Here is a 26421-nt window from a genome sequence, read left to right as displayed (position 1 = left end):
TTACCCCAGATTCTGTTAATCCAGGCTTCCTCAACCTCAGCCCTCCAGATGTTTTGGGCCTACAACTCCCATGATCCCTAGCTAGCAGGACCAGTGGTCAGGGATGATGGGAATTGTAGTCTCAAAACATCTGGAGGGCCAAGGTTGAGGAAGCCTCTGTTAATCTGTGTCACGGTGCTTGCCGGCACAACAGCTCCTGATTCAGCACTAAGACAAAACCAGCAGTGATAGAAACAGTCCACTGAAGAAGGGAGCATATAGTATGTTAAACTCCTTTGGCAAGTCACTGATGTGCCACATTAGCAGTTGACTAGGATAGGCTGGCTGTGTGATAAGAAACCTGTGGGGAGCATTCTCTTATCTGGAAAATACTTTGTGCAGCTAACTTTTTTTCCCTCCTTCCTGATTGAACTGCTGGTGAACTATGGTTTCCAGTGACCTAAAGTGGTCTGAGTAGTAGTGGCATTAGTGTTTCTGAATTTTGGATCAGGTGGCAAAGCATAATATAGTTCAATGCATTAGTTAAATATCCTTCATATCTCTGGTGCTTTCTTGGAATAAGACCGGTAGGAGCAGAACCAAAGAGTCTTGGTTGCCTTCTCAGTTTTCAGAACTTTATTGAAACAAAATCACACAACTGAGCTTAAAAAAGACTTTCAAACTAAGTTAGAAGCTCACATAGAATGAGATCCATCAACCACTTGCTAGCCAATACATATAGTAAATGCATAAAATCCTGGGTTTTTAAAAATTATTATTTGAAAGGCAGCTGTGGAATGCTGCCATTTTGAGCAGAGGAGTATTGGGACAGGGGCCATGTGACTGCCAGCTATTTGTTTTAAAAATGCCCCCTAACTATTCTACACACACACACACACACACACATGCATAGCTCCAGATGCAGAAAACCTGTGGAGGGCAATACTTAGTGGAAACAACTCATGCAAGGAAAATGTTAAGTAGCTCCCATTATTCCTCTCCTCACACTTGCAGCCTCCACATTAAAAATAAATAAAAAGGGCTAATTTGCTGCACAAAATATACCTTCTGCCATAGCTTTGTTGGTGGGGAATCACTCACTACTTGGGGGCTACCTGCTGCTCTTCAGCACAATTAGGATAATGAGAATGTGCAGCAGTTGCACATTCTTCCCTACTGATTCAGTTGACTGTTGGCTTGCTTTTTCTTGCCTTGGTAGTAAGTTGTACTCCATATCAGTGAAAAGGGCAGCCTGTTCACCCACTGTATTGAGCAAAAGTGATCCTGTCTACCTCAATATCCTAAAATTCTTAAAGTTATGGAGATGATATTCAGGTCTGGACCTGGTAACTCTTGTAAAAACTGGAATTATATGACGGACCTGGATGAGTAAGTGTTAAAAGCTTTCCTGTACAGTACAGTTATTCTGAAACTCCTGGTCTGGACTTTCAGAAGACTGGGTGCCAGTTTACTGATCTGGAATCACATCAATGGCTGCTGCTTCCTCCCTTGTCAATGCCTGAATTAAAAGCTCAGACCTGTTACAACTGATAAAGTTCCCCATCCTATTCAGACAATATAGTGTAGCAGCTGGAGCTTGTGTGTATAACATGTTAGAACATTAAGTAAAGTGTATCTCCTACTACCTCCCACCCCAAAATACAAAACCAACTAGGGAAGCCTGTGTTAAGAGGAATCCCTCAAAGGGCCATATGCAGTAGACAGCATGTCCAATTTCAGGGTAAAAACACTTCAGAAGGAAAAACGATTAAAGGCAAGGGGAGGGGAATTAGCCCACAGGGGATTAAATCAACAGATGCTCCATTATAGTTCAAAGAGTGCTGGCAAGCAGTGATTGCTCCTCGAGCTTATTAGTTCTGGGCTGCTCATAACACACTGGTTTGTTTTTAGGGCTGAAGAAATATAGGCCGAGAAGTCTTTAATTAATGACCTCTAGACAGCACAGTTTGTCACAAAGCATGTAACTAACTGTATTTGTGGGACCAAATCGTGTGTATTCACCAACAAATTTGATGTTGCTCAGCTGATGGAAAACTGGGTTTTGCTGGAACTTAAACTTTTTATAAATGGAAAGGAATAAAAGATTGTGGTAACCAAATTACTTTTCAGTCTGTTCTGATTTAGTCTGTCTTTGCATTGTAATCAACTATTGTAGAGAATACGCATACAACTATAGGATAGTGCTCATGTAGAACTTACATTATATCATAAATTTTAATTTTACTACTTATTGTAGAACAAAATATTAGCTCTTTAGTCCACTATCTTGGCATGTATTAGGATACATTCTAGTTATGGAGGAAGCAGCACTGGCATATGGGGAATGTACTTTAGGAAAGAGGGCTCCTTATGGGCTGTCTTGCCTCTGCCCCAAATTTCTTTGTTGCCTGTACTGCAGTACTCTGTTAATATGAAGAGAGAAACCCAAGAAGATGCCACCTGGGGCTGCTGACCTATAACAATGTCAAAACAAGCGCATTGCTGCTAATAAAGGACAAACTCAGCTTTGTAAGGGAATTTGACTAGAAGCAAAATGACCCTTGATGCCCATGGGGCAGACAATACTAACATTTTAGAACAGTTTAACTGTAAAAGAAGCCTGTCCAGGAAAGTTTGAAACATATAGGTTGTGTTTTTGTTTTGTTTTTTGCTTTAGTGAAAGCAAAATCTAAAGATGAGAGCTGATAAGGTTAATGGATGCAGCAGGCATATTTCTCATCTAAAACTTGGCTGCTAAGCCGCTGTTAGGGAAAAAATGGAGCTTTTCATGAGGCTAGTGACCTTTTAAGCATCTTTAAAAATAAAACTTAAATCTGAGTATGCGTATTGGCTTGAAGTAAAAAAAAACCTTGCGGTTGCTTTTTCTAAGTGATGTCATAATAATAGCCTTGTTATTATGTAACACTATAAGGCTCGCTAACCTAGATTCCAGTGCTTTGGCTTGCTGTGCTTTAAAGGTGAACTACAGAAGAAGAATAGAATCTGGGCTTGCAGGGAACCACTGACTGAACCATGAAGTATCAAGGGCATTTACATTCGTGTTAAGTTATCCATTCAACTATATAACAATAAAGAGCATTCTCTCAGGTTCCTTCAGGGACAATAGTATGTTGTCCTCTTTAAATTACCTTTTAAGACTCTTATAAATCTGAATTTATTGTTCACGTTTTATACTGTATTTATGCTATTTTTTGTTGCATCAATTACGGTAAGTGTTTTAAATTTATTGTTAGCCGCCCTGAGCCCAGTTTTCTGAACCGGGAAGGGCGGGGTATAAATAAAAATTTATTTATTATTATTATAAACAACTTTCTCAACTGCATCTCTCTCTCTGCAAATTGAATCTCAAATCAATGCTTCTAGAGACCAAAGTACTTAAGGAGCTCCCAAATGACACCTCTTCATTTTGGCAGTGAATATAGCCTGATCACACAAGCAAATCACGTAGTTGGAATGGTGAGAGTTGCAGGGATGCTAAAGGGGCAGTGTGTAAAAAGGGGTGGTCCACAATCCCTTGCACTATGATGCAGGGCTGGTAGGATACAAAGATGGGCTTGTTCAGGGCAGTCACTTGGCTTGACAAAATATGTCTGGCCAGCGCTGCCTGTAAACTAACAGTGCGGTAATGTTACTTTAAGCCCAAACTACATTTTTTTCCAGAGCAACAGCTCAGGCCTGCTTCACACATTATATAGTGATGAACATTTTGCTGCCATGTGTACATACAATAGGAAGTCACAGTTGCTCCTGACTCCCTGCATCTGTAATGCATGAATAATGTAAAATGGAATGGGCTGTTCAGCCCTATGTGTTGTGTTGTTCTGCTTTTATACTACTACTTTAAAGAGCACATGGTTCTTAAACATCTCCCCTTCAAGATGGGCAACAAAAGTTTCACCAGTTTGCATTTGTACCCATAAAGACTGGCAACCCCTGCTCTAGATATACCTGAAGTCCAAGTTCACCTGCACTGCTGTAGTTGACTCACACTAATGTAATACATTGCAGCACACTCCTGTGTGTGTGCCTATGCAAAAGCAAGTTCTGTTGAGTTCAGTGTGCCTTGTGCCCAGAAAATTGGGGGTAGGATTGCTGCCTTGTACATTGTTAGTTCCACCCACCCTCATTCATTACATAGCATGGAACTCGCTTTGCTGACAAACTCTTCCACTGGCCATTAAGAGTCTGGGACCTTTCAGAAAAAAACTAGCTTCAGCTCTGGCTGGCTTTATAGACACCATACAGCATATAAATATGGACACTATTTTATTGTTTGACCACAGACACATGAACGCACACTCCCACAAGGAAGTGGCTTGGCTTAGGTTTCTTTTTATCTGGGTTTGTGCCCCACCCATTTTCTAGCTTCAAAGGTAAGCCGCCGAGATTGATTTCTAGCCTCTTCGTAATGAACATAATTATGCAGCCTGGAATGGTGAAAAAAGCAACAACCCAGAGGAGCTATCAAAGGCTTGTGCTGCCTTCAAAGGGACCTATAAGGATCTGGCACGCTGCCCATTGTGGCTCTGTCAAACAGACTCCTTGCTTGTGCAACGAAACCTCAAATATCTTTTGGGGGCTAGCCCCTGGGGAACTGCAGTGTTAACATTCATTCAGCTGCAAAGCAGAAGGGTGCAGCTTTGCAGGGGCAGAAGTCTCTGAGGCAAGCCTGCCCAGGAACTTCACTGAAAACAGAGGGAGGGGATGAGACTCTCTCTCTCTCTCTTTCTCTCTCTCTCTCTTTCTCTCTCTCTCTCTCTCTCTCTCTCACACACACACACACATTTAGCAGGACAGAGTATGAAATAGCCTCCCTGCAGACTCGTATGTCTCGGCATCCCCCTTGCCTGCAGGCCTTGAAAATACAGTTTTATTTTAGTGAACGTACTGTTAGGGTTAGTGCAAGGACTTTGGGTTGTGTACTGAGCCTGCATCGATCAGTAAGCAAATGTTGTCTCCGTGTGTCATAGATGTTTTAGCTGAGATTCCTGCATTGCAGGGGGTTGGGGTAGATGACCCTTGGGGTCCCTTCCAACTCTACAATTCTATGAATGTGCTTCCTGCCTAACAGTTATCTAGCAAGCAGGGCTGCAGTCCTTGACACACATTAGAGTGAGCCCTATTAATCTCAGTGGCACAGACTTCAGACAAAACAAACCTGAATCACACTATCAGCATCTTTCAGGCTTGTTGGGGTTTTATCTGCATTAGTCCATCAGTTGTGGCTACAAGTCCTACTCACTTCTAGAGCAGTTCTGCAGACTTCAGGGGGAGCATTTGAGCAACCCCTTTCTTAGCGGCATCACATGGAATACTCAACTTTCTGCAGGCCTTTGAAAAGCCCAAGGGCGTGACTCCTTGCGTTTTAACTGTGGAGGTACTCAAACGTCCATCAGAGTTAGCTTTCCTAACTAGATAAATGTTTGGGGTACCCCTATCTTGGAATGATGGATCAAGAAAAACCCAAGTTCTTAGAACTAGTCCCTTTAGCCACAGTGAGATTCCCCTGCATGATTGCCCACTGAATAAAAATTCCCTTTTACAAATCAGATGGTGTATGTAAGGATTTAAAGAGTAACCTTTAGAGCTTTTTCTTTGTTCCTGGCGTGCTCTCTCTAGCTCTTCTTTGAATAATCTATGCTGTTCCTTATTTTATACAGGCGTGTGAAGGGGAAGCAGCAACATAATTCCTCCAGTTTGCTGGGATGCAAATTGGGGGTGTTGCAGAAAACCCGAGCAAAGGCTCCTATCTCATCCAACTAACAACTTGAGAAGCTTCAAGCAAGAAAGGAAATAAGCCTATTTAGAGGAAAACCAATTTATTTGTAGACCCACAAACAACAGTCCAAACACAAAGGTGTTATGTTCTAGAAAAGCCTTCAGAAGGCTAAAGATGTAAATGAGAGATGTCAGGTGGAGGAAGTGAGGGGAAACAGAACGGGAGAAACAGAAAACAGCTGGAGAAAAGAGGATACAGGGTGGAATAAAGAGAATTTTAAATGAAGAAGTAAAAGGTACACTCCTATGCAGACATAAAAGGGACACTGCAGCTTAATTGGTCTGCCCCATCTTTGGTTCTAGATTTCTTCATCCAAACAAGGCACAAGCAATTCCTCTAGGATTAGCGGGTAAAGAAGTAACAGGAGAGGACAAGGTGGGGAATGAACGCTCTGTGCAAACAGCAGGAGGTAACTGCCAAGAGTCCACACGAAGACGGTTGCCAGGACTATTTAAATATGAATCTAACAAACAAGCAAGCGATACAACAGTTAGATACAGCTTCCAGTGGCAGCATTGAGAACACATATGTGTCCTATTGATCTGAGCTGTTGTTGGACAAGCGTCTGGGCACAACTGGGCTGGTATAATTGCTGGGCATCTCCTGTGCCACACCTTGGTACCAAGAACAGTGGCAGAATTTTCTGGAGAAACTCCAAAAATAAACTGCTTCCCCAAACAGTGTTGTCTGAATCAAAACTGCTTTTATTCCCACTGAAATACAGCAATAATCGGGGGGCCGGAGCACATCTTCCGCAGCAATAAGGCTATGCAATATCCTTGAAGACCATTTGCTAGGGAACAACTTTGGGTCAGGGTTACTGTCTTCAAACCCTGTTTGCAAGGTTCCTGGAGGCTTGTGACTGATCAATATGGGAAGCAGAATGATGGGCTGAATGGATTTTTGGTCTGGTGGATCAGGGCTCTTATAGCAGATATGGGGTCACTGCTCCTTGTTTTCCTGCTAGACCCTCTGGAACACCTTTGGATCCGATTGATAAAAAGTGTAAATAGAAGTGCAATTTAAAAGTATATATGTAAAACTCAAGGAAGGAGCCAACTAGTCCTCCAAATCACAGTTGGGTTGCATCTCCTTTCACATGTAACATACTCCGCGGTTTTGCGCTGGGCCGACTCGCCCCCACGGCGGCTTCACTTCTTGTGCAAGAATCCCACAGTGCAGCTCTTCAAAATCCAAGCAAGGCCTGCCTTGGCAATGTGAACAAGAGTTAGGGCGGTCACTGGACGAAAGTCCATTTCCCCGAGAGATGTATGGCTCTGAACACAAGGCACATGGAGCACAAAGGTACAAGGGAAAGGACTAGGTCAGGCTGGTGCCAATTCCCAAAAAAGAAAGAAAAAACAAGTCTCTTTGTAGACCAAGTCAGCTGACTCACAACTTTATAGTCATGGGAAATCAGGACAGCATCTTGCAGGGGATGCTCTTCCCGGTCAGAAGCCTTTACGCCTCCCTTGGCTGGTCAGAATCAGAATCACAATAGGAAAATTGTCTTCCAACTGCTTAGTAACTGTAGAGGGAAAGAGGTGTGTCCTCCATCATGTCATCCTGTAAGCAAAAAGGGGGGAAAGGGAGACCTTGTTAATTTTGCACAGGCCTGAAGGAGCAGAAGTAGGTGAAGGGCATAAAAGCAAGCAGTGCACACAGGCCCTCTGCCCAGGCCTCAAGTAGTAGTAGTAGCACTAGCAGCAATTTTATTTATATGTTGCCCTTCCGACTGGGTTGCCCCAGCCACTCTGGTCAGCTCCCAACAAAATATTAAAAACACAATAAAACATCAAACATTAAAAACTTCCCTGAAGTCTTCTAAGAGTCAAAGAGTTATTTATTTCCTTGACATCTGAAGGGAGGGCATTCCACATGGCGGGCGCCACTACTGAGTAGACCCTCTTCCTGGTTCCCTGCAACCTCACTTCACGCTATGAGGGAACCACTAGAAGGCCCTCAGAGCTGGATCTCTGTGTCTGGGCTGAATGATGGGAGTGGAGATGCTCCTTCAGGTATACAAATATGCACTCTATGACTTGCCCCATTCCACAGACACTCTGAAGTAACCTTCTTGCTGTTATCAGACTACTGACGTATTTGAAAGAGATGGGAAGCCTCAGGAGAGGCAGACGGATAAGATTTATTGTGTACTGGCATCTAGGCCATGCTCCAGGTGAGATGCCCTAATGTGAAGGCCCACAGCTGGAGAGCTCATTCAACTTAAATTGGGGGGGGGGGTCTAACCTTTGTCACTCTTACTATGGGGGGGAATCTATGGTGCCATTTTCTAGCCCCCCCTCCCCCGAAATGGTACCCCCATGTGGTCTGGAGGTCTTTCATCCAATTATCACCCTTAAGGATGGAGTAGAAGACACTAGAGATGTTTTCCTCCCAGCTCCAATTGAATCCTTCACAAAAGGTTACACTTGAATGCTACCCTAGTTAGGGTTGACGAACACTATGGAGCCTATATGCTTTTCAAATGCATTCTGATCATGATATTTGAAAAGTATATTTTTAAAAAACCTTAGTTTCAGAGCAGGGCACTCAAGGCAGAGGAAGGAAAATGGCCATAACTCCATGGTAGGACATCTGCTTTGAATGCAGAAGACCTCATGTTCAATCCCTGCCACCTCCTGTTGGGCTGGGAGAGACCAAAGTCTGAAACCCTGGAAAGCCACTGCCAGTTAGGGTTGAGCTAGACTGCCTTCTGCCAAGTCAGATCATTGATTAGCTTCCTATCTTCTAATAAGAGCCTGTGAAGTCCAGGTCTAACCGAGGAGGATTAATCGAGGGCACAAACCATAGGCAAATCCTGGAGCCGCCGGAACTGCAGCTGGCCACTGCGCTGTCGGTACCGCAAGAACCCCATAAGAGCCAGGATCCCCACTGTCACAATGAAGATGAAGATGACTGCAATCACCAGAGGGTCCTCACCTATTGGGCTGGCTTCTGGTATACTAGGTAGGTCTGCAGGAAGGGGGAGGGAAAAGTCAGACAGCCAAACATGGATTATCGCTCCCAGCTCAGAATGGCAATTCCATACAACTACTAGGCACTTCAAAAGTCAAAACTTGTTCTGTCGCAAAAACATTTTTATATACCTTCACCTCCACTATATATCTAGTTCCCAAACTACTCTCTATCCTTGTTTCTACCTGCATGGAATAAGAGCTCCAAGTGAGTACCTTCGCCATCTCCTACGTCTGTGGTAGAGGCCTTCTTCTGCACGTGGTTAGCTGGTTGCTCTGTTTCCACTGGTGGGACTCTGGGAGAAGTGAGTGTGGAGGAGACAATGCCTGGTGTTAATATGGTAGTGCTAGAGGCACTCGCTGTGAGCACTCTTCCATCCGTATCAGTTGCATTTGGAGCGAAGGTGGACTCGGCACTGCTCCCCTCTGTGATAGCATTACGGTTTGCCACCGACATAGTTTCTGGTCTCCCTTCTGTAGGCCCCGAGGTGATGAGTGTGGAAGATTTTGGCTGGGAAGGAGATGTCGGCCCTGGAGAAAGAGACAAGAGAGACACCCACAAGTGAATCAAGCGAGGATCCTGGGTCTTTGATGTGCAAGAACAAATGAAAATAATCCAGCATGATCATTGCCTCTCTATTACTACAATTCTAGGACATGGATGGAGCAGATCCAGAGTCCAGAACAAAGTATACCAAGCTTGCAAAGAGATTTACATCAATGGCTGAAACACACTAGTGGATACTCATAGCCCTTTGCCATAGTTTGTCTTACAATAGCAAGCTTTCTGAGACATGTTGTGCAGAAAATATCTGTTCTTAGGTTAGTCAGTTGGCAAAATCTGGGTTTTCAAGCTGTAGAGCCTGGAAATCTTAGGGTGCAAATTGAGACAGCTAAAGTGAATCCTAACTGATCTACACAAAATAATTAGAAGAGGGTTCTGAATGAAATCCTAGAAACCAAATCTTTAGTTCCAAACATACTTCAATTCTATCAGACAAGCCAGGGGTCAGAGATCATCCCCCCTCAGAGAATCATGGGAGCTGTAGTTTGCCCCCACAGAGCTACAATTCCTAGCACCCTCAAATGCAGTTCACAGGATTCTTGGGTGGTGGGGATGTGCTTTAAATATATGGCGTGTACACAGCCTAGCTCTTCTTTTATCATGTGGCCCAAGGGGGCGGGGGAAGGTGAATTAGCATAGTGTACCCTCTACAGGAAAAGGAAGTTCAAAGGCAAGCCCCACTGCATGGTGCATAGAGGAATCTCTTGAAGCGTTACAGCATCAGCAATCAATTGCCTGCCCAAACACATCAGAGATAGGTGCCTACAGATCCATGCCTATGTCAATATGTGTTTTGCATCATTTGTTTCTGACGCATCAGACACAGAGCTTTCCCCTCCTCCCACTGTCAACAATTGTTCCCTGAGAGAAACTGCTCTTTATCCTGAAGCCGCCAAAACCAATAAAAAGTAGTCAAAGAACAATCAGAGAAAGACTTCTGCCTTCATGGACACCAGGACTCCCAGTATGGAATGGTTCCTGCTAATCATATAGAACCCTGCAGCACATCTTGCTGTGATTTTCTCATCCTTTGAAGAAAGGTGAAAATAACTTTCCCTGTTTTTGTTACAATGCCATAACTTTTTAAAAAATACACTTACAAGCTTTTACAATATACAAAATAAATATAAATTTACTTTGCAGACAATCATTTACATATTTAGACTCCTCTCTCCCTCTTTCTGTGGTTCCTTGTTTATATTTTAATTCACTGCATATCCAAATTATACCAATTTGTTATGTCATAACTTTTTATATATATGGAGCAAGGCATTTGCCCAGATGTCTGACTTTCTGTTCTCCATTTACCCCTTGACAACAACCCAGAATTACCTGCCTTCCATTTTATGAAAAACTGCAAGGTTTTCAAAGTGTATTGAAGTTTACATGAGGGATTGAATAAATATCCTGTGTTAACAGAACTATAATTGTCATCGAAGAGGTAATATTTATGCCTAGGTTATAGAAACATCTAAGTATGATTCCAGGCACTTGGGAGTTCTACTCAGATTGTGTTCTATTCTCTCCACTCCAATTTGGGCAGGTATAGGATAAGGTACTAGAGCCTGGTGTGCTCTGGTCCATGGGGTCACGAAGAGTCGGACACGGCTAAACGACTAAACAACAACAACTAGAGCCAAAAAACTTTCTGAGGTATTCCACCTAATAAAGTCAATTGAAAAGTCTATCCAAGGCTGTGCACTCACTAACCCATTTGTAGCACAGATATGTAGTGTTTCTCCGTTGAGAATCATTTATGCTTGTCCTCAACATGTGGCTTTCAATCTACAGGGGTAGGTGAAAACCCTCCCCTTGATTAGGCTATCTATATGTTTTCCTCCCCACACATGCCCCAGGTGATTGAAGAAGGAAGCAATGATTGCAGTCTTGGTGTATGCACACCCATAACATAATTGGGCAGGTATGGATACAACCCCCACTGCCAGGATTGCCTACATCTTGTTTCAAATGGACACACTGTGAGGTATTGCAGAATCAATCCACAATGAGCTTTTAGTTTTGGAATGAAACCAGTTTCTCAAGAAATACTTTTCAGGGAAATAAAAATAGGCAGTAGATCTAGATTGTGCAAGGACTATATAGAAAAAAACAACGCAAGCATTCAGTCTCCTTTGATTGCAGAACAAAATGTTGTGTGTACACAACCCAAGTTGCTTGAGAATTAAGCTACATTCCATGGGAAGTGGTTGACTACTACCAAGTCTTACCTTGTACGTCCTTTGGCTGAGAGGGCTCTGTAGCCGTAACATTTGTACTGGAATTAACCCAGGCTGTGGTACTGATGGGTTCGGAATCATTCAGACGGGTCTGGTTCACTTCTACCAAGTTTGTAGTTGCAGCAGGAAGTGAATGGATGTCAGGACTACTGTTGGCAACATGCGTTGTGTTCTGTAGTCTTGCTGTGGTGCTTAAGGAGCCGCGTACAGTAGGTGCCAGAGATTCAAGCGGGACTGAGCTACTGAGATTTAACTGTGAAGCAACGGTGGTGTTGCCATCCACACTTATGGCAGTAGGGGGAATTGTCCAGTTGCCAAGGCCGCCAGCCTCCGTGTGAGGGAGCACGAAGTGTGACACAGTGCCAGATTGAGCTGACGATAAATTCTGCCCATCTCCTAGTGCAGGAAAAACAAACAGAGGAAAGCTAAAATCACAGACACATGCCCAGAAGGTCAGCTGCTTCCAGCAAGGGGAAAATAAGAGGGAAAGGGAAGGAACAGAGCCCACAGGACAAATCAATTACAATTACAGGGTGGGGAGGAAACTCCTCTTCTATTAACCTCCTCCTCCTCTAGTCGCACTGCAGCCATCCAGTTCTCTGCAGACTGGAAATTATTTTCTCCAAACCTCACCCTCTGCTCCTCAAACATACAAAGTATGACAAACCAATGTATTGCAGCTTCATACTGGAGTAGGAAAGGTACCTAGGGCCACTGATGATCATTGTTGGGTAAAGAATCAGAGAGAGAAATCAGCAGAGTTACGAAGTCAGGGATTTGAAGAAGCACTATTTCCCCACCTCCAAAGATAACAATGGAGCTATGTAGACCAAAACATTTTGTGAGGGTGCTTCCTTGCAAAATACAGTGGTACCTCAGGTTACAGTCGCTTCAGGTTATAGACTCCGCTAACCCAGTAATAGTACCTCGGGTTAAGAACTTTGCTTCAGGATAAGAACAGAAATCGCGCAGCAGCGGCACAGCGGCAGTGGGAGTCCCCATTATCTAAAGTGGTACCTCAGTTTAAGAACAGTTTCAGGTTAAGAACGGACCTCCAGAACAAATTAAGTTCTTAACCAGAGGTAACACTGTATGAAAAAGGAGTAAAGACAAAAAATACAGTAGGCCAAGGTTGAAATCTAACACCCCTGAAAAACAAGTTTTCATGATCTCAAAGTTCAAGTCAATTTGAGAATCTCATGTCCTTTTGCAACAATCAATCATATATATATTTATAGTGACCTCAGTCTAAGTACTGATCCTGGTGTACACACAATGGAACCATCCATGCACAACCATCCATAAACCCCCGAGTTTTCAGAAGTACAAAAAAAATCAAGGGGAGGGACTTAACTGGTGGTGGGGAACAACCCAAAACAATTAGAACCAAGTATGCTTGGTAGCCAGTGCTATCTCTGCAGAAGAATCATTTCAGTGTGAATGAAGGATCTCGTACGTCCCATACAGTGTTGAAGAATCAACAGCAAACAAGACAGTTAAGTGTGGCATGGGAGGAAGTCCCACACCACTTGCTCACACAGAAAAGCAGGAGTTAAAACTGGACTCCCACTCTCCACCCACAAACCACAGAATTACAGCTTCTCAATAACTCTACTCATTTTATTCCAGTCTTGGGTCTCTGCTGAGGCAGCTGTTCCTCTGCATTGCTGAAAGAACCCTCATGCTGGAGCACAACTGGGCTGGCTTCTTCACCCAAACTCAACACACCTACACAGCAGGCTCAGGATAATGACTTATGGGGAAAACAGCATGCCAAGTCTCAGCAGCATGCCAAAATGTTTGGGGAGTGTGGTGTGTGCATGAGATAGCTTCTATTATAAGGCAGCCCCCAATGCCTTTTGAATTTAAGCTTTTACCTACAGTCATCAGAGTAAACATAACACACCAGACTGTGACTAAACCCTCCATCCTGAGGAAGGGGAAAGATTGGTGATAGTCTTTGGCCACTGACATGGGCTTGGTGGTGATCTACAGCACAGAAGTAGCAACAGGATGCTGGTCTTGTCCTCTGTTGCCTTGCTGTTACTGAGGTACTTGGCCAGTGCTGCTTTACACAGTGGGCCAGGCAACATGTGGATGTCAAGGGCTTTGTGATTGTTACCCTTCTAACAACCAGCTGTTGCACCCTTCTAAAAGGCATCCAAGAAGAATGAATACTGCCCTTCAACCATCTTTATAATCACACACATACCACCTCTGGCTCATTTAGCAAATCCCATTGGATTAGTATGAGAGAAGGTGCTTTTTAATACGTGTCAAGTAACTAGTTTGCTCATTTTGAACCTGCAAGGCATCCAAGTGGAGGAAATTAATTTTGCTTGTGTATGTGTATGTTCAGTTTTCATTTTCATGAAACTTGTTGTTTCTTTGTTTCTTTATTCAATACACATTGAATTATATTTGTATTAATTAAATAAAAATAAATATTATAAACCAGTCCTATGGAACTTTGCATCTTGGCTTCCCTCGGTAGGCAATTTGACAGAGTCCTAATGAGGACAATGTTCATCTTTCAATAACTGCCATGTCATGCATTTGGCTTGGAGGAAAAGACTGCAGGTACCCTGAGCTCAGAAAACAAAGGAGTCACAAAAGGATACATACTTTTTCCAGTTAGAACAAAGAACTCCTTCCTTTGCATTAGCATGCAGCAAGCACTTGATAAAACTTTATCATGAGCCAATAGTTGCCATGGATTTTTTAGGTGGAAATATTAATCTAAGCAGAAGCAGTTCTTTCTCCAAGCACTCAAGGGTACAATATTAAGATGCCAACCCTCTCTTATCCTGAGCTGTGCACATTTGCAGTCACATCACAATATGATATAATTTGTCTCAGTGCTTTTTTCCCCTTAGGAAAATAGGTGCTGGTACTCACCATGAATTTGTTATAGTGAGTGCCACACTTTTTAACGACAAAAAGAGGTGCTGGTACTGTGTTCCCTTGAGTACCCCCTGAAAAAGCACCAATTATTCTGTCTGTAGGTTCTGCATCATTCAGTTCATATCAACTCACTTTTTAAAAAAGCTGCAGCGGCAGAAAAGACAACTCTGACAAAGATGCGAAAGTTCCACAAGACTTAAAAGCCTGCAGAGCTTTGAGTGGATGTTCACATACTTGGAGATGGGCATTCTGCCGCTCACAAAATGCTCACTTCTATTCTGGACTGCTTCTTTTTCGGCTCCTGCAGCTAAATGCCACATCCCACCTTCCCCTCAACACTATCTTTTGGGAGGCAGTGTTAAGGGGAATGGAGAAGATGTAGTCCAAAACACCAGGTTGGCATAGGCTGTTATTAAAAGTAACACCAAAGTAGCATGTCAGAATAAAGCAAGCACGTATAGTAAGTATATCACATACACAGACCCGTTTTTACTGCAGCTGCAGGATGTGAAAGAACTTAGATTAAACATTCAACCTTACATTTCTACAGTTCTTTGCCTACCTGAGTCTTTCTGGTCTCATACCAACCTGGGGAACTAAGAAACAATTTGCTGATTTTGAGCCTTAAAACTGGGGTACAGCCAACTCATGCAATATGCAGCAGATGGAAGCAGAGCCAGGCTCTGAGTAAAGGCTACCTCTTCCTGTCAAGCGTAACTAATCATTATGTGATAAATTAAACCTTTAAAAATGAAAAAAAAAAAAACCATAGAAAAGTGGTAACCTTAAAGACTGCAGACAGTAAACCTCATTTGTACTATTTATGTGTTCACACCCAGAAACTTCCAGTTCCAGGGGACCAACATTTGTTTATTATTCTGGGTGTTCTAAGTGCTTCTAGTGAACCACAGAATCTGGCTAAGGGTGGCACTACCTGTTGCAAGAAACATCTCTGAAAACAGCAGCCCCATGTTGAAACCCAACTTGCAACATGTGATATTTTCATGTTCTGGGTTACATTCTGGGGAACCACACATTTAAGTGGTATTGTGTATATTTGAAACACTTCTGAAAAAACCTGCAAACTCCCTAGTCATTGTAAAACCTACCCTTTCTGTCTAATTAAGGTCCATTGGGACATTTACAAAGATGCAAGAATCAGAGGTTAAAGGAAAGAAAGTTGATTACAGAAAATGTTCATTCATGCAAATCAATTAACACAAAGGTCTTGATCACTGCAATTGTCATTATGGTGCTTCCACATAAACAGGCTGGCTAGTGATCAATACTCTAAATGAGAGCACCTGTCACTCTCGCAAGGTACATGCCTAGGGGAATAATATTTCATCCTATTGCTGCTAATCTACATAGATGTAAGATACACAGTGGTACCTCAGTTTGAGAACAGCCCTGTTTACGAACTATTCGGTTTACGAACTCCTCAAAACTGGAAGAAGTGTCCTGGTTTGTGAACTTTACCTCGGTCTAAGAATGGAATCTGAATGGTGGAAGGGCACAGGCGGTGGGAGGCCTCATTAGGGAAAGCGTGCCTTGGTTTAAGAACGGTTTTGGTTTAAGAATGGACTTCCAGAATGGATTAAGTTTGTAAACCAAGGTACTACTGTAATAGGAAACTATGCTTTGTTATTACATGAATGGACCAGGACAAGTCTCAGGCTCATGTGCTCCTCACTCTCCTTTCACAGGAGGAGAAAATTGGCAGCTTTCCCTTCCAACTTTTATACAAACCACAGTTCCAAGTTCAGACATGATGGGAAACTGTGGTTTGTTTAAAATTAGAAGCAGAAGCTTCTGATTTCTTTACTGCCACAAAACAAAACAAAAAAGCTGGGAGGAGAAAGTACATAAAGCTCACCACAACTTGTTCTTGTAACAGGAAACCATGGCTTCCTGTTATGTCTGAACCAGACCTAAAAAGACATATTTACCTTCACAGCAATGTAATCATGTTCAATCTAAACATCTCCTTCCTGTTTACTGGCTACTGTCACCCAACTGATCAATATGCAGAAGAATCTTTCTTTGAGCTACTGGTCAAACATGACCTTTCTTCAACTACAGAACAGTGCAGTTAGATTACTCATCTAATCTCACCCATAATGAGCAAGCTGCACGCAAAATTTCCCTCAAAGACTCTCTGGTCATTGGAAGAGGTTGTCCTTTAATCTGTTTCTACACGTAGTAGTCTGTTATAGAACACACTGCAAAGTACCGGTACATACTGGAGATGAGCTTGTATTCTGTCATAAAGGCCCAGACAGAAAGCTGGTCAAGCAAGGAATGTAGACCTAGGGATTGAAACTAGGGCCACAAAGCCCAGCTGAAATAAATTCAAGACCTGTGAGAAGTTATTTGTTTTTCTGTTGTTATTTGCGGTACCCTCACTTAAACACGTGCAATTCTAGATGAGCTGATTAGCTGGCTGCTTATTGTGCAGTCCGAAAAGCTTATATCACTGTTACAGCCTGCCCACAACCTCCTGTTTGAAGCCATCAAGGTGGAAGTCACCTTGGAAGCTGAGGCAGCCTGGACAAGCATCAATCTCTTTCTGAGTTAAAGTAACCACCATACCTGCTGCCAATAATGCCCCACCCTGCATCTGTTGCCTCTGTCACTGCTGAGAGTCATTCTGCTGCTATTACTACCTTTGTTGCTCACCCAACTTTCTGCCATTCTACGTCTGTTTGGAAAAGCAAACCAGGACCTTTTGGGCTAGATTTCCTTTCCTACAATGACACTTGGAAAAGCCACAGAGCTCTGGGTGGCAATGGGTAGCTCTGCGGCAGAAGCAAGGCCTTCTTTTCGCAATGGAGTCATAATCACTGATGAAACCAGGGTTAGTGAGGGAGGTCTGATCCCTTCTATATTTGTTGTGTGACAAGTGACTAATAAGTTTAATAAATGGTGATGATGATCAGTGCTTTCCCCCCCCAGGGGGTACTCAGGGGGTACGCAGTGCCGGCACCTTTTTTGTTGTTAAAAACTGTGGCACTTATTGTAACAACTTCATGGTAAATACTGGCATCTATTTTTCTAGGAGGGGAAAGCACTGATGATGATGGATTTTGAGAAAGTTTTAAGAAGTTCCTGCTGGATGGTCCATCTAGCCCAGGGGTAGGCAACCTAAGGCCCGGGGGCCAGATGCGGCCCAATCGCCTTCTCAATCCGGCCAGCGGATGGTCCAGGAATCAGCGTGTTTTTACATGGGTAGAATGTGTGCTTTTATTTAAAATGCATCTCTGGGTTATTTGTGGGGCATAGGAATTCGTTCATTTTTTCTTCTTCAAAATATAGTCCGGCCCACCACATGGTCTGAGGGACGGTGGACCAGCCCATGACTGAAAAAGATTGCCGACCCCTGATCTAGCCCTCCATCCTGTCTTCACGGTAGCCAACCAGATGCCTTCTGGGAAGCATGCAAGCAGAACTGAGCTCAACAGCACCCTCCGCTCCTGCAGTTCCCTGCAAGTGGTATTCAGAAGCATTCTGCCTTCAACAGCAGAGGTAGAACATAGCCAATGTGGCTAGTAGCTGTGATAGCCTTATCCTCAATGAATTTGTCTAATCCTCTTTTAAAGCCAAGTTGCTGGTCATCCCTACTTCTTGTGAGAGGAGGCTTCTGAGAAGCCTGTACGGCTAATTGTCTGCCGATTTCCTTGGGCTCAAGCCTCATTGAAACCTACTTCTGAGTAAACTTATTCAACAGTAAGTGCCTTTTATTATTTCAATGGGGCTTTCACCCAAGGAAATCAACAGAAAACAATTGCAGCCTTGTAAAAATATATGCATGTGCAAATTTGATTGATTGAAAATTCAAGCTGAAACCCACTTGATTAAAAAGCATAAGCACTCTCACACACGACACCCAAGGAGAGTTCCTAATATTGGTTTACTTGATTAATCAAAACAATTATTTTTTTTCTAACTTAAAAAAAAACCCTCTAAAAATGTAAAGAGTGGAAGCCATAGCTGAAACGCATATTCTGTCCATGGACTCTAAGTGGGCACAGGCGACAAGGCACTGCTTAGAAAACACCTTCTTTTTTAAAAAGAAAGGAAACTGTGACTCATCATGAAGCAAAGTTCTCAATCCAAGGTACTATTTCTGGGTTAGTGGAGTCTGTAACCTGAAGCATTTGTAACCCGAGGTACCACTGTATAGTCCACCCTCCCATGGACAATTTTAATACCTAGGTTTTACGTAGCACTTTTAGACCGTTAGAAGTGCTCCATATACATTATCTTAGTAATCTATGGGCCAGAGATGAGAGATATTGGCCTATCTCAAAGGGCAGGAGAGGAGAGGGCTGTTGCTCTCAGGTGCTACTTGCAGGCTTCCCAGAAGCAGCTCATTGGCCACAGCGAGAACAAGATGGGACACTGGCCTGATCCAGCAGGCTCCTCTTATGTTCTTAAGATAAAGCTTGGGGAATAACTGTGTATGCCTCCTTCAGCTGCTTATATGAAGGATGGGATACAAGTGTAATAAATAACTAATCCATATAATAGCATTGTGTAGGTCAGTATTACTATACCCAGTGCTTTTTTCTGGGGGGGACACAGGGGTACACATACCCCAAAACATTTTGTGAATATTTGTACTTTTGTCCATTTACTGTACTTATTTTTCCCCGATTTTAACTATAAAATGGTGATTTTCTTGAGTCAAAATGTACCCCTAAACATTTTAGAAAAAAAATAACTGACTATACCTATATAGCAGATGGTGGATCTGAGAACAAGATACCATAGCTTGTGTGAGGAGGATACAGTGGTTAAATTACCAAGGTGAACAAGGCACTTTTTGTCTTCCAGCTTAGACTTTTAACCAATAGTAAATAGTAATATGCTGCCTATCAAATCTATATCCCAATTTTTCTCTGAGGAGTGAAAATTTGCATACAATTCCATCCTGGTTTAGGTAAATGATCAAAGGCAGGCAATAATAATTTTTTGTACTCTTTGTACACAGGATGTATTGCAATAACAAGGTCCAATGCTAATTGACTATTCCCCACCCCACCCCACCCCACCCCCATGCAAAAACATCTAACACACACCAGAGCTTTGTATCCCACACCTTTGGGGAAATAGCTTGGTTGCTTGCCAAGGTGCGTCAGAATGCTGAATGCTCTCATTCATTCCACAGCCTCAAAAGGCAGAGTACACGGATCCAACTCATTTACTGCAAGTAGGGATAGGACACTTAAACATAGATGTGTGACCTGGATATGAAATATCAAACTCTGGCAAACTGCAGCCTAGAACTGTCCCTTTTCAGCAACAGTCTACAGGTTCTATTAAGAGTATGGGCCATTTGTGTGTTTCTTTAAATTATATAAAAATTGAATCCCCATGTACATCCTCACTAGCACTTTGCATTAACACTCCAGAGGTGCAGAGAATATCGACTAGAAGCCCTTCACTGCTACTTGGCCTGTAATCATCCACCACTCACTCAAGAGTAAGCAGTACTGAATTCAGTGAAACTGCTTTAGGATTGTGCTGTACACACATTTAATCCACAGACACAAACACAGAACACTGGCCCCAGAAGTGCTTTGCGAAAATGGAGCAACTCTCAGCTGCCACCCCACCAACATGTTCTGTTTAACATGAAAGAATCTTTACCAAAAAGGGGGGTATAATAAGACAGGGTTTTCAACGTTTTTGGGTCCACAGCTCCCTTGACCTACTGCATTATTTCTGTGACACCCCTGTGGGGCTCAGGAGCCCAGTTATGTCACCCCTTGCCTGCAGAGCTGGCAGCCTTTTCAAACACCCTCCCTTGTGGAGGGTTCCCTCAACCTCCTCTCTCCTCTCCTTGCTGCCACCCCTCTTGCTGCCACCCCTCCTCTGAGCTGCCCACCCTGCCCCAAAGAGAGGTGCCTCCTCACACTGCCCCACAAGGGCCTGGGAAGCACCCCCTGACCAGCCCCATGGGCACCATTCATCTGGGGAGTTTGTAGCTGCTGCAACAAACAGCTGTGCAAGCCTTTGGAAGGCACAGAAGCAAGAGGGCATCAGAGGAGGAAGGGAAGGAAAAAAAGAGGGCCAGAGGCCAGTGTTGTCCGCGGCACCCCTGGGTGCCATGGCACACTAGTTGAAAACATTACAGTAGTTTTCAAGAGATAGCCTTACTTTGTTTCCCAAATTCTCCGACAGCAACAGAGCAGCAGCCTGCTCCAGTTACTTCCACCTGAGGCTTTGGAAGTGGCTGGCACCCATCACATTTCCCTACATTCAATTGTCTCTTCCTCTGTTGCACAAGGCCCCTTGGACTGAACGTGTCCCATTTCATTTCCAAAGCTGCAAGAGCAACTAAGGCAGCGTTGGGGTGGGAGTGGGAAGAGAGGAGGAGACAGACACTGCCCATGTTGGCTGTGCTACACACTGCTCCCAGTGTATCTGTGACCTCAGGGCAATAGAGCAGGGCCTGGAACTGTGACAAACTAAGCTTTATGCTTCTCTGCAAATCAGGGCTCCGCTGAAGACGTGCATGTACAGAAGACAAGCAAACACAACTACTACCCAGACACAGCCAGAGGCATTCAGGAGACAAAGCCAAAATTCACAGACCAAAAAATAAAATAAAAACTTTCAGGAGGAGTTTTATATTTTTGAAAGCCATTTGAAGGAAGTGGGTTTCTTCATTTAGCTGGGTAAGGCACTACTGAACAAGACGAGTACCTGATTGGTTAGCTGAGACTGAGCTGGCAGGCAAATTTGAACTCCTGCCACAGGGAGTCCTTAGCAATTCCGGAGACAGCCATTTCAACGGCTCAGGAACAGAACTTAAAAACACTTAAAATATCTAAGCATCTTCAGCCCAGTCACTTTTTTAAAGAGAAACTGCTTGGACCTATCTTAGTTCTAACTCAGAGATTGTCTGAACCACCTCTTGGATCTGCTATCTCATAAAGGCTCTGCAAGGGAAGCAGAATTTCAGCAGAACACACAGCTTGCTTTTATTTTTCCCTTCCAGAATTAGAACAGGAAGGAGACTTGTAACAAATAACTCTTTGACTGGTTGCCTTTATTGCTTCCAAAGTGGATTTGTCTGGTAAAATTTGTTGCAACTTTGGCTGCATTTAGATGCAACGTTAAACCATAATTTAGCACTCAGGCTTGCATGCTCCCTCATCCCATGCAGCTGGGATGATTATGTGACCACAATTTACCCAGAGTCTCTGCTCACCATTGTGTTAGACCTGTGGTTTAAATTAAGGTCAGTTTTAACAAACCAGCTTCATAGCCCACCAGTTGAAGCTAACTTGTTTTGAAATGGGAGGTAATTCATGATAGTCCACAACCACCAGTTCAGATGCAGTGACCATAGGTTGTAGCTCTGTGTACAGTCATAGCTCAGTGGTAGAGCATATGTTTTTCAGGCAGAAGGACTCAGCTTTAATCCCCAGCATTTCCAGATAGGGTTGGAAACCCTGGAGAACTGTTTCAAGCACTGTAGCCAATACTGAGCTAAATGGACCTATGGTCTAACAAAGCATATTAAAGCATCTTCCTAAGTCCTTAATGACAAGCTGAGATTCTGGGAAACTGAAAGTAAATGCTGCCCAAATCCTACTCCTGACTTTGCAGATGGTGGAAAGTGTACAAGCCAGAGGCCAGTTGTGCCACAATGCCAAGCCATGGTTTAGCGTTATATTCAAATGCAGCCTCTCTCAGGTTTGGGAGCAGAGTGAGAATGAAGACAGCAGCCTTGCAAATAAGTCTGCTACACTGACTGATCCACAAAAACAGCTCATGGCACACCTGCCCTCACATGCCCATGTCAGTTATTTGTGGTACATACATTCTGCAAGAAAAATATGGCTGATTATCTTCCCATTTACCAACCCCCTCCCCCACAAACTTTTCAGGAGGCTCTTTAAATCAGACCCCTGCTTTCATATGGGCGGACCCAGATATAAAAACAAGCAGCTCTGACCGTTATTTCTAGTGCATGTCTGAATCCTGGAGTTTGATCTAGTTTCTTGAAAAGGTACATCAATCACACTGGGCAGAAAGTGACTAACGATTTCCCCAACACCATCTAAGAACTTCTGAAACATCATTGTCTTAGTGTGGTCCTGGACTTCTGCCTCAGCATCCTGCCCTAACAGCACCACTGTCCCACCCACCAGGTGGTGAGGAAACGTCATAGTTTCAGACTTGTCTGCAACCAGCAAACAAACAACCAACAGAAAGGCCTAATTTGTTATTGACTTTCAGGCGGAATTTAGCATTTCTGTTTACCCAGGCATCTGATGGCTGAAATGCACTGTTCCTGGCAACCTTGAGATTACTGGTTGCGAGAAAGTTTTTAACTGCTTTTAGTCTGGTGTGTCTGTGTAAGTCTGATGTGTTTGCCGCCCTGGGCTCTTTGGGGAGGAAGGATGGGATATAAATTGAATGACTAAATAAATAACTAGTCAGGGAGAAATTGAGAGGGAATCAAGGATAGGGGGAAAGCACAGCACAAGGAGCCTCCATCAAACATAAAGAGGGTGTGAAAACTAGATCCATCCAAGCAAGGACTTCATTTGAGTAGGAGCACAGACCCAGTACAGTGGTACCTCAGGTTACAGACGCTTCAGGTTACAGACTCCGCTAACCCAGAAATAGTACCTCGCGTTACAAACTTTGCTTCAGGATGAGAACAGAAATCGTGTGATAGCGACGCGGCGGCAGCGGGAGGCCCCATTAGCTAAAGTGGTACCTCAGGTTAAGAACGCTTTCAGGTTAAGAATGGACCTCCAGAACGAATTAAGGTCTTAACCTGAGGTACCACTGTAATGTTTCTGAATGCCGAATTTCGAAATGTGAAGCAGAACTACTCACAAAAGACGAGACTACAAGCCTATGCAGAGTGCATTTTCCTGACTGCTCTCTCTCCCGGCCAAGCGCCTCCTTCAGGGCTTCGAAATTCCAGATCAGTCGAGGATAAAGCCTTAAACCCCGGACATTCTCATGTTATAAACCAACAATCACAACAGCTTGTAAGGACCGACGGCGCAACTCCGGGAAATGGGGGCCCCGCCGAAAGGAAGGACACCGTCTGGGCAGACACTACAGCGCCTCAAGCTCACAAGTTTCCAGACAGATATAGAAAGTTATTGCGCTCTAAGGGGGCGGAGAAAGCCCACCTTGGTGTCCAGGGTGGGAACGAAGCTACAGAGTCAGTCCCGTAGGATAGTAGCACGCAGGGAGCAGAACTGTCTCCTGGGCTGCGGAAAATCTAGGGCGATCACATGGAAAAGCCAGATCATCAGACGCGGTAATAAAGCTGGGGTATTAGCAAACACAGGGTAGGTACTGGCTCCTCTGAGAGACTTATAGGATGCCACCCAAGCGCGCGCCCTCTAGGGGATCTCAAGAACCCATTAAGGATCAGGACACTTTCCCGCAAGAGCGTTCGATTCCAAAGTCCCACCTAGGACGAAAAGAAGCGACCGGAGGCTCTTTTACCTGGCAGCGGCAGGAAGGTTCCAGCGAGGAGGCAGCAAACGGCGGAGAAGCTGTAGGAGGAGCGGCGCGTTGTTGCCTCCATGCCGGGCTGATTCCGGATGGACTGGCTGGCAGCGGCGAGCGAACCGGCGGAGAAAGCGCTAAATTTCTATGAAGAGTCCCAGGCACAGGCGCGTCTCCAGAGCTGGAAAGGAGTCTGTGCCACGTGGTTCATTCACAAGCCCACGCGCGGCCTGGGCGTGTCAGATGCGCCCCCCTCCCTCGCTCCCTACCAGGCCGGCGGGATCCTGGGTTCATCTCTTCCGCCTCCTCGGCGGAGCCCCACCAGGCGCAACCCGCCTCGTGAGTTGAAGTAAGACGTGTGGATCCTCCCCCGCCGACTGGCCGGAGTGGTTTCTATTGGATGGAAAGCCTGTGGCTGTTGGGTTTTGTCTACAGTATTTCCTAGCGCAAAGTCTGTGCTATTTCAGTTTGTGGGCGCTGCAAAGTCATCGGCGTGCGCCCACGAGTGCGCTCCCACCCCACTGACGGGCCAAACGGGGCCTTCGCCTTCCACCCCGTAGCGGGAGGGCGAAGGTAGCTGCCTTGAACGCTCTATATTTAACACAAATCCTCATCCATCCAATTCAAGGTTAAATCATGGGATTCTGCGAGGGTGAGTCAGGAGTTCGCGATGTATATTTCAAGCTTATTTTTGATAGTTGGTCAACAAAATTGTTCTGGCTGTAGCTGGAACAATGGCCCAGTTCAGGCGTTCAGGGTATGTGCCAGCTTGAAGTGATATTGGCATGTGGACTGGCATGTGCACTCCCATGCCCTCTGCTATGTTCATTCTAACAAGAATTGATTGATTGATCGATTAATTAATAATTACAACTTGCTTTTTAAAGAGACTTTCTCCACCAAGCATCTTACAAAATGTGTGTCAAATCATAACCCATAAAATATGATTGTACACCACTAAATTGTACACCACTGTATATTACTAAAAGCCAGTTCCAAAAGAACAAAAAGCCCAACATAATTTATTCACAGGAAAACCAGAACACAGCACCATTTTGGGGGCTCAGTTTACTATTGGCCACTGGGGGTAATGGCAAAATGGTGGCTTTCATCATATACCATCTAAAATGCTGAGGGTTGGAGCATGGTTGATTTTATGTTGGATTGAATTTCAGGGCAGTGGTGCCAACTGCAAAAAGGCAATGTTCAGTGTGCTCAACAACGTAATGGTTGTTGTAGGCTGTAACTCAGCAAGGCCTCTGAAGTACATCTTGAAGCTGGAAATAAGAACAGTGAAAGGGACAGGATGGACCACAGTGTATACCATCTTGACGGCTTCTGAGACTTTCAGACAGAAAAGAAGAGATATGGATTGTGTTTTTTTATTAATGACCTGGTTGTATGTAAAATTAAGGATTAAATTTGGAGAAATGCGAAGTGTGGGTGACGCTAGCAGATTGGCAGCATTAGACGGGAGGGATGTATATTATATATTTATACAAAAAAAATCTAGAGGTTTCATTTTCACCCTCCGCACCAGTGAGGCTGAGTCGTTGATTAATGGGGCCAGATGTCAGACAGCAATGTTCACGGCCATGTTAAGGAGGAATGTGTGTATGTTGTCTGGAAGGAAGCAAGATCTGTTTTTCTCAGGCAAAGTGTTACTCAAGAGGTATCAGAAGGAAATGTTTGAAAATTGATGAATGACTATGATAGATAGAAAGAAGAGGATTTACTCTACTCAACTATTTTGAGGACAAGTTATAACAATGTATAAAAGCTATAGCAGAAATTGGTAATTGAACAGGTGATGTGTAAGGAGAAAGGGATGAATGTATTTTGAAAAGATATCTGGAAAAGTTATTTTATTGGGAGCAGCAAAGGAGGGAGGAAAATAGAGGAGACATCCGGGGGGTCGGAAGTCAACTTTTAATTTTATATTGAATTTGTATTAATTTGGTGACAATTTGTTAAAAATTATGGAATATCAATAAAAATAATTGGCAAAAAGCACCTCTAGCCACCATCGCTGCATGAGCATCCTCAGTTACCACCAAGTCATTGAACGTGGTTCTTCACAGGGAGTGCAATCTGGTCAGACCTTGTGGGGGGTCGGACTATATTTTTTGGGGGGAAATGAACAAATTCCTATGCCCCACAAATAACCCAGAGATGCATTTTAAATAAAAACACATTCTACTCATGTAAAAACACCAGGCAGGCCCCACAAATAACCCAGAGATGCATTTTAAATAAAAGGACATATTCTACTCATGTAAAAACACAATGATTCCCGGGCCATCTGCGGGCCGGATTGAGAAGGCAGTTGGGCCGGATCTCGCCCCCGGGCCTGAGTTTGCATACCCATGCTTTAGGACGTCCACTCCCTGGAGGCCCTTCATCACCCTAAAGAGCTCCATTGGGTGACAATGAGCAGATGCAATAGTGATGGGAAAATATGAACTC

The 26421-nt window shown here is 43.9% G+C and overlaps 1 protein-coding gene across 2 annotated transcripts; it reads right to left on the bottom strand.

Annotated features, from left to right (window-relative positions):
* Positions 1–5802: 5802 nt before the first annotated feature.
* LOC310680808 (uncharacterized protein) lies at positions 5803–24456 on the bottom strand. 2 transcript variants are annotated; one of them, XM_083447824.1, is made up of 5 exons: positions 23953–24456; positions 11551–11955; positions 8974–9288; positions 8589–8755; positions 5803–7345 (listed from the first exon to the last, which is right to left on the bottom strand). In XM_083447824.1, exons 1-5 carry the CDS (start codon positions 24032–24034, stop codon positions 7301–7303), a joined length of 1014 nt encoding a protein of 337 aa, XP_083303950.1. In that variant the 5' UTR covers positions 24035–24456; the 3' UTR covers positions 5803–7300. The 2 variants fall into 2 exon arrangements, with proteins under 2 accessions (XP_083303950.1, XP_083303949.1); XM_083447823.1 differs by lacking the exon at positions 23953–24456 and adding an exon at positions 20626–22585.
* Between the last annotated feature and the right edge of the window lie 1965 nt (positions 24457–26421).

Source organism: Podarcis tiliguerta (genome assembly GCF_965153285.1).
Source record: "Podarcis tiliguerta genome assembly, chromosome: 6".
Classification (NCBI taxonomy): Eukaryota; Metazoa; Chordata; class Lepidosauria; order Squamata; family Lacertidae; genus Podarcis; species Podarcis tiliguerta.
The sequence above is the reverse complement of the archived record's forward strand: the minus strand, read 5'-3'. Positions and strand labels throughout refer to the sequence as shown.

Coding starts and splice junctions, on each gene's coding strand:
- LOC310680808 (XM_083447823.1), bottom strand. CDS start 20,860: ATGGGCAGTGTCTGTCTCCTCCTCTCTTCCCACTCCCACCCCAACGCT. Junction 11,956..20,625: donor CGGAGAATTTGGGAAACAAA/GTAAGGCTATCT, acceptor TTCCTGCACTAG/GAGATGGGCAGAATTTATCG. Junction 7,346..8,588: donor GGCTCCAGGATTTGCCTATG/GTTTGTGCCCTC, acceptor TTTTGCTTACAG/GATGACATGATGGAGGACAC.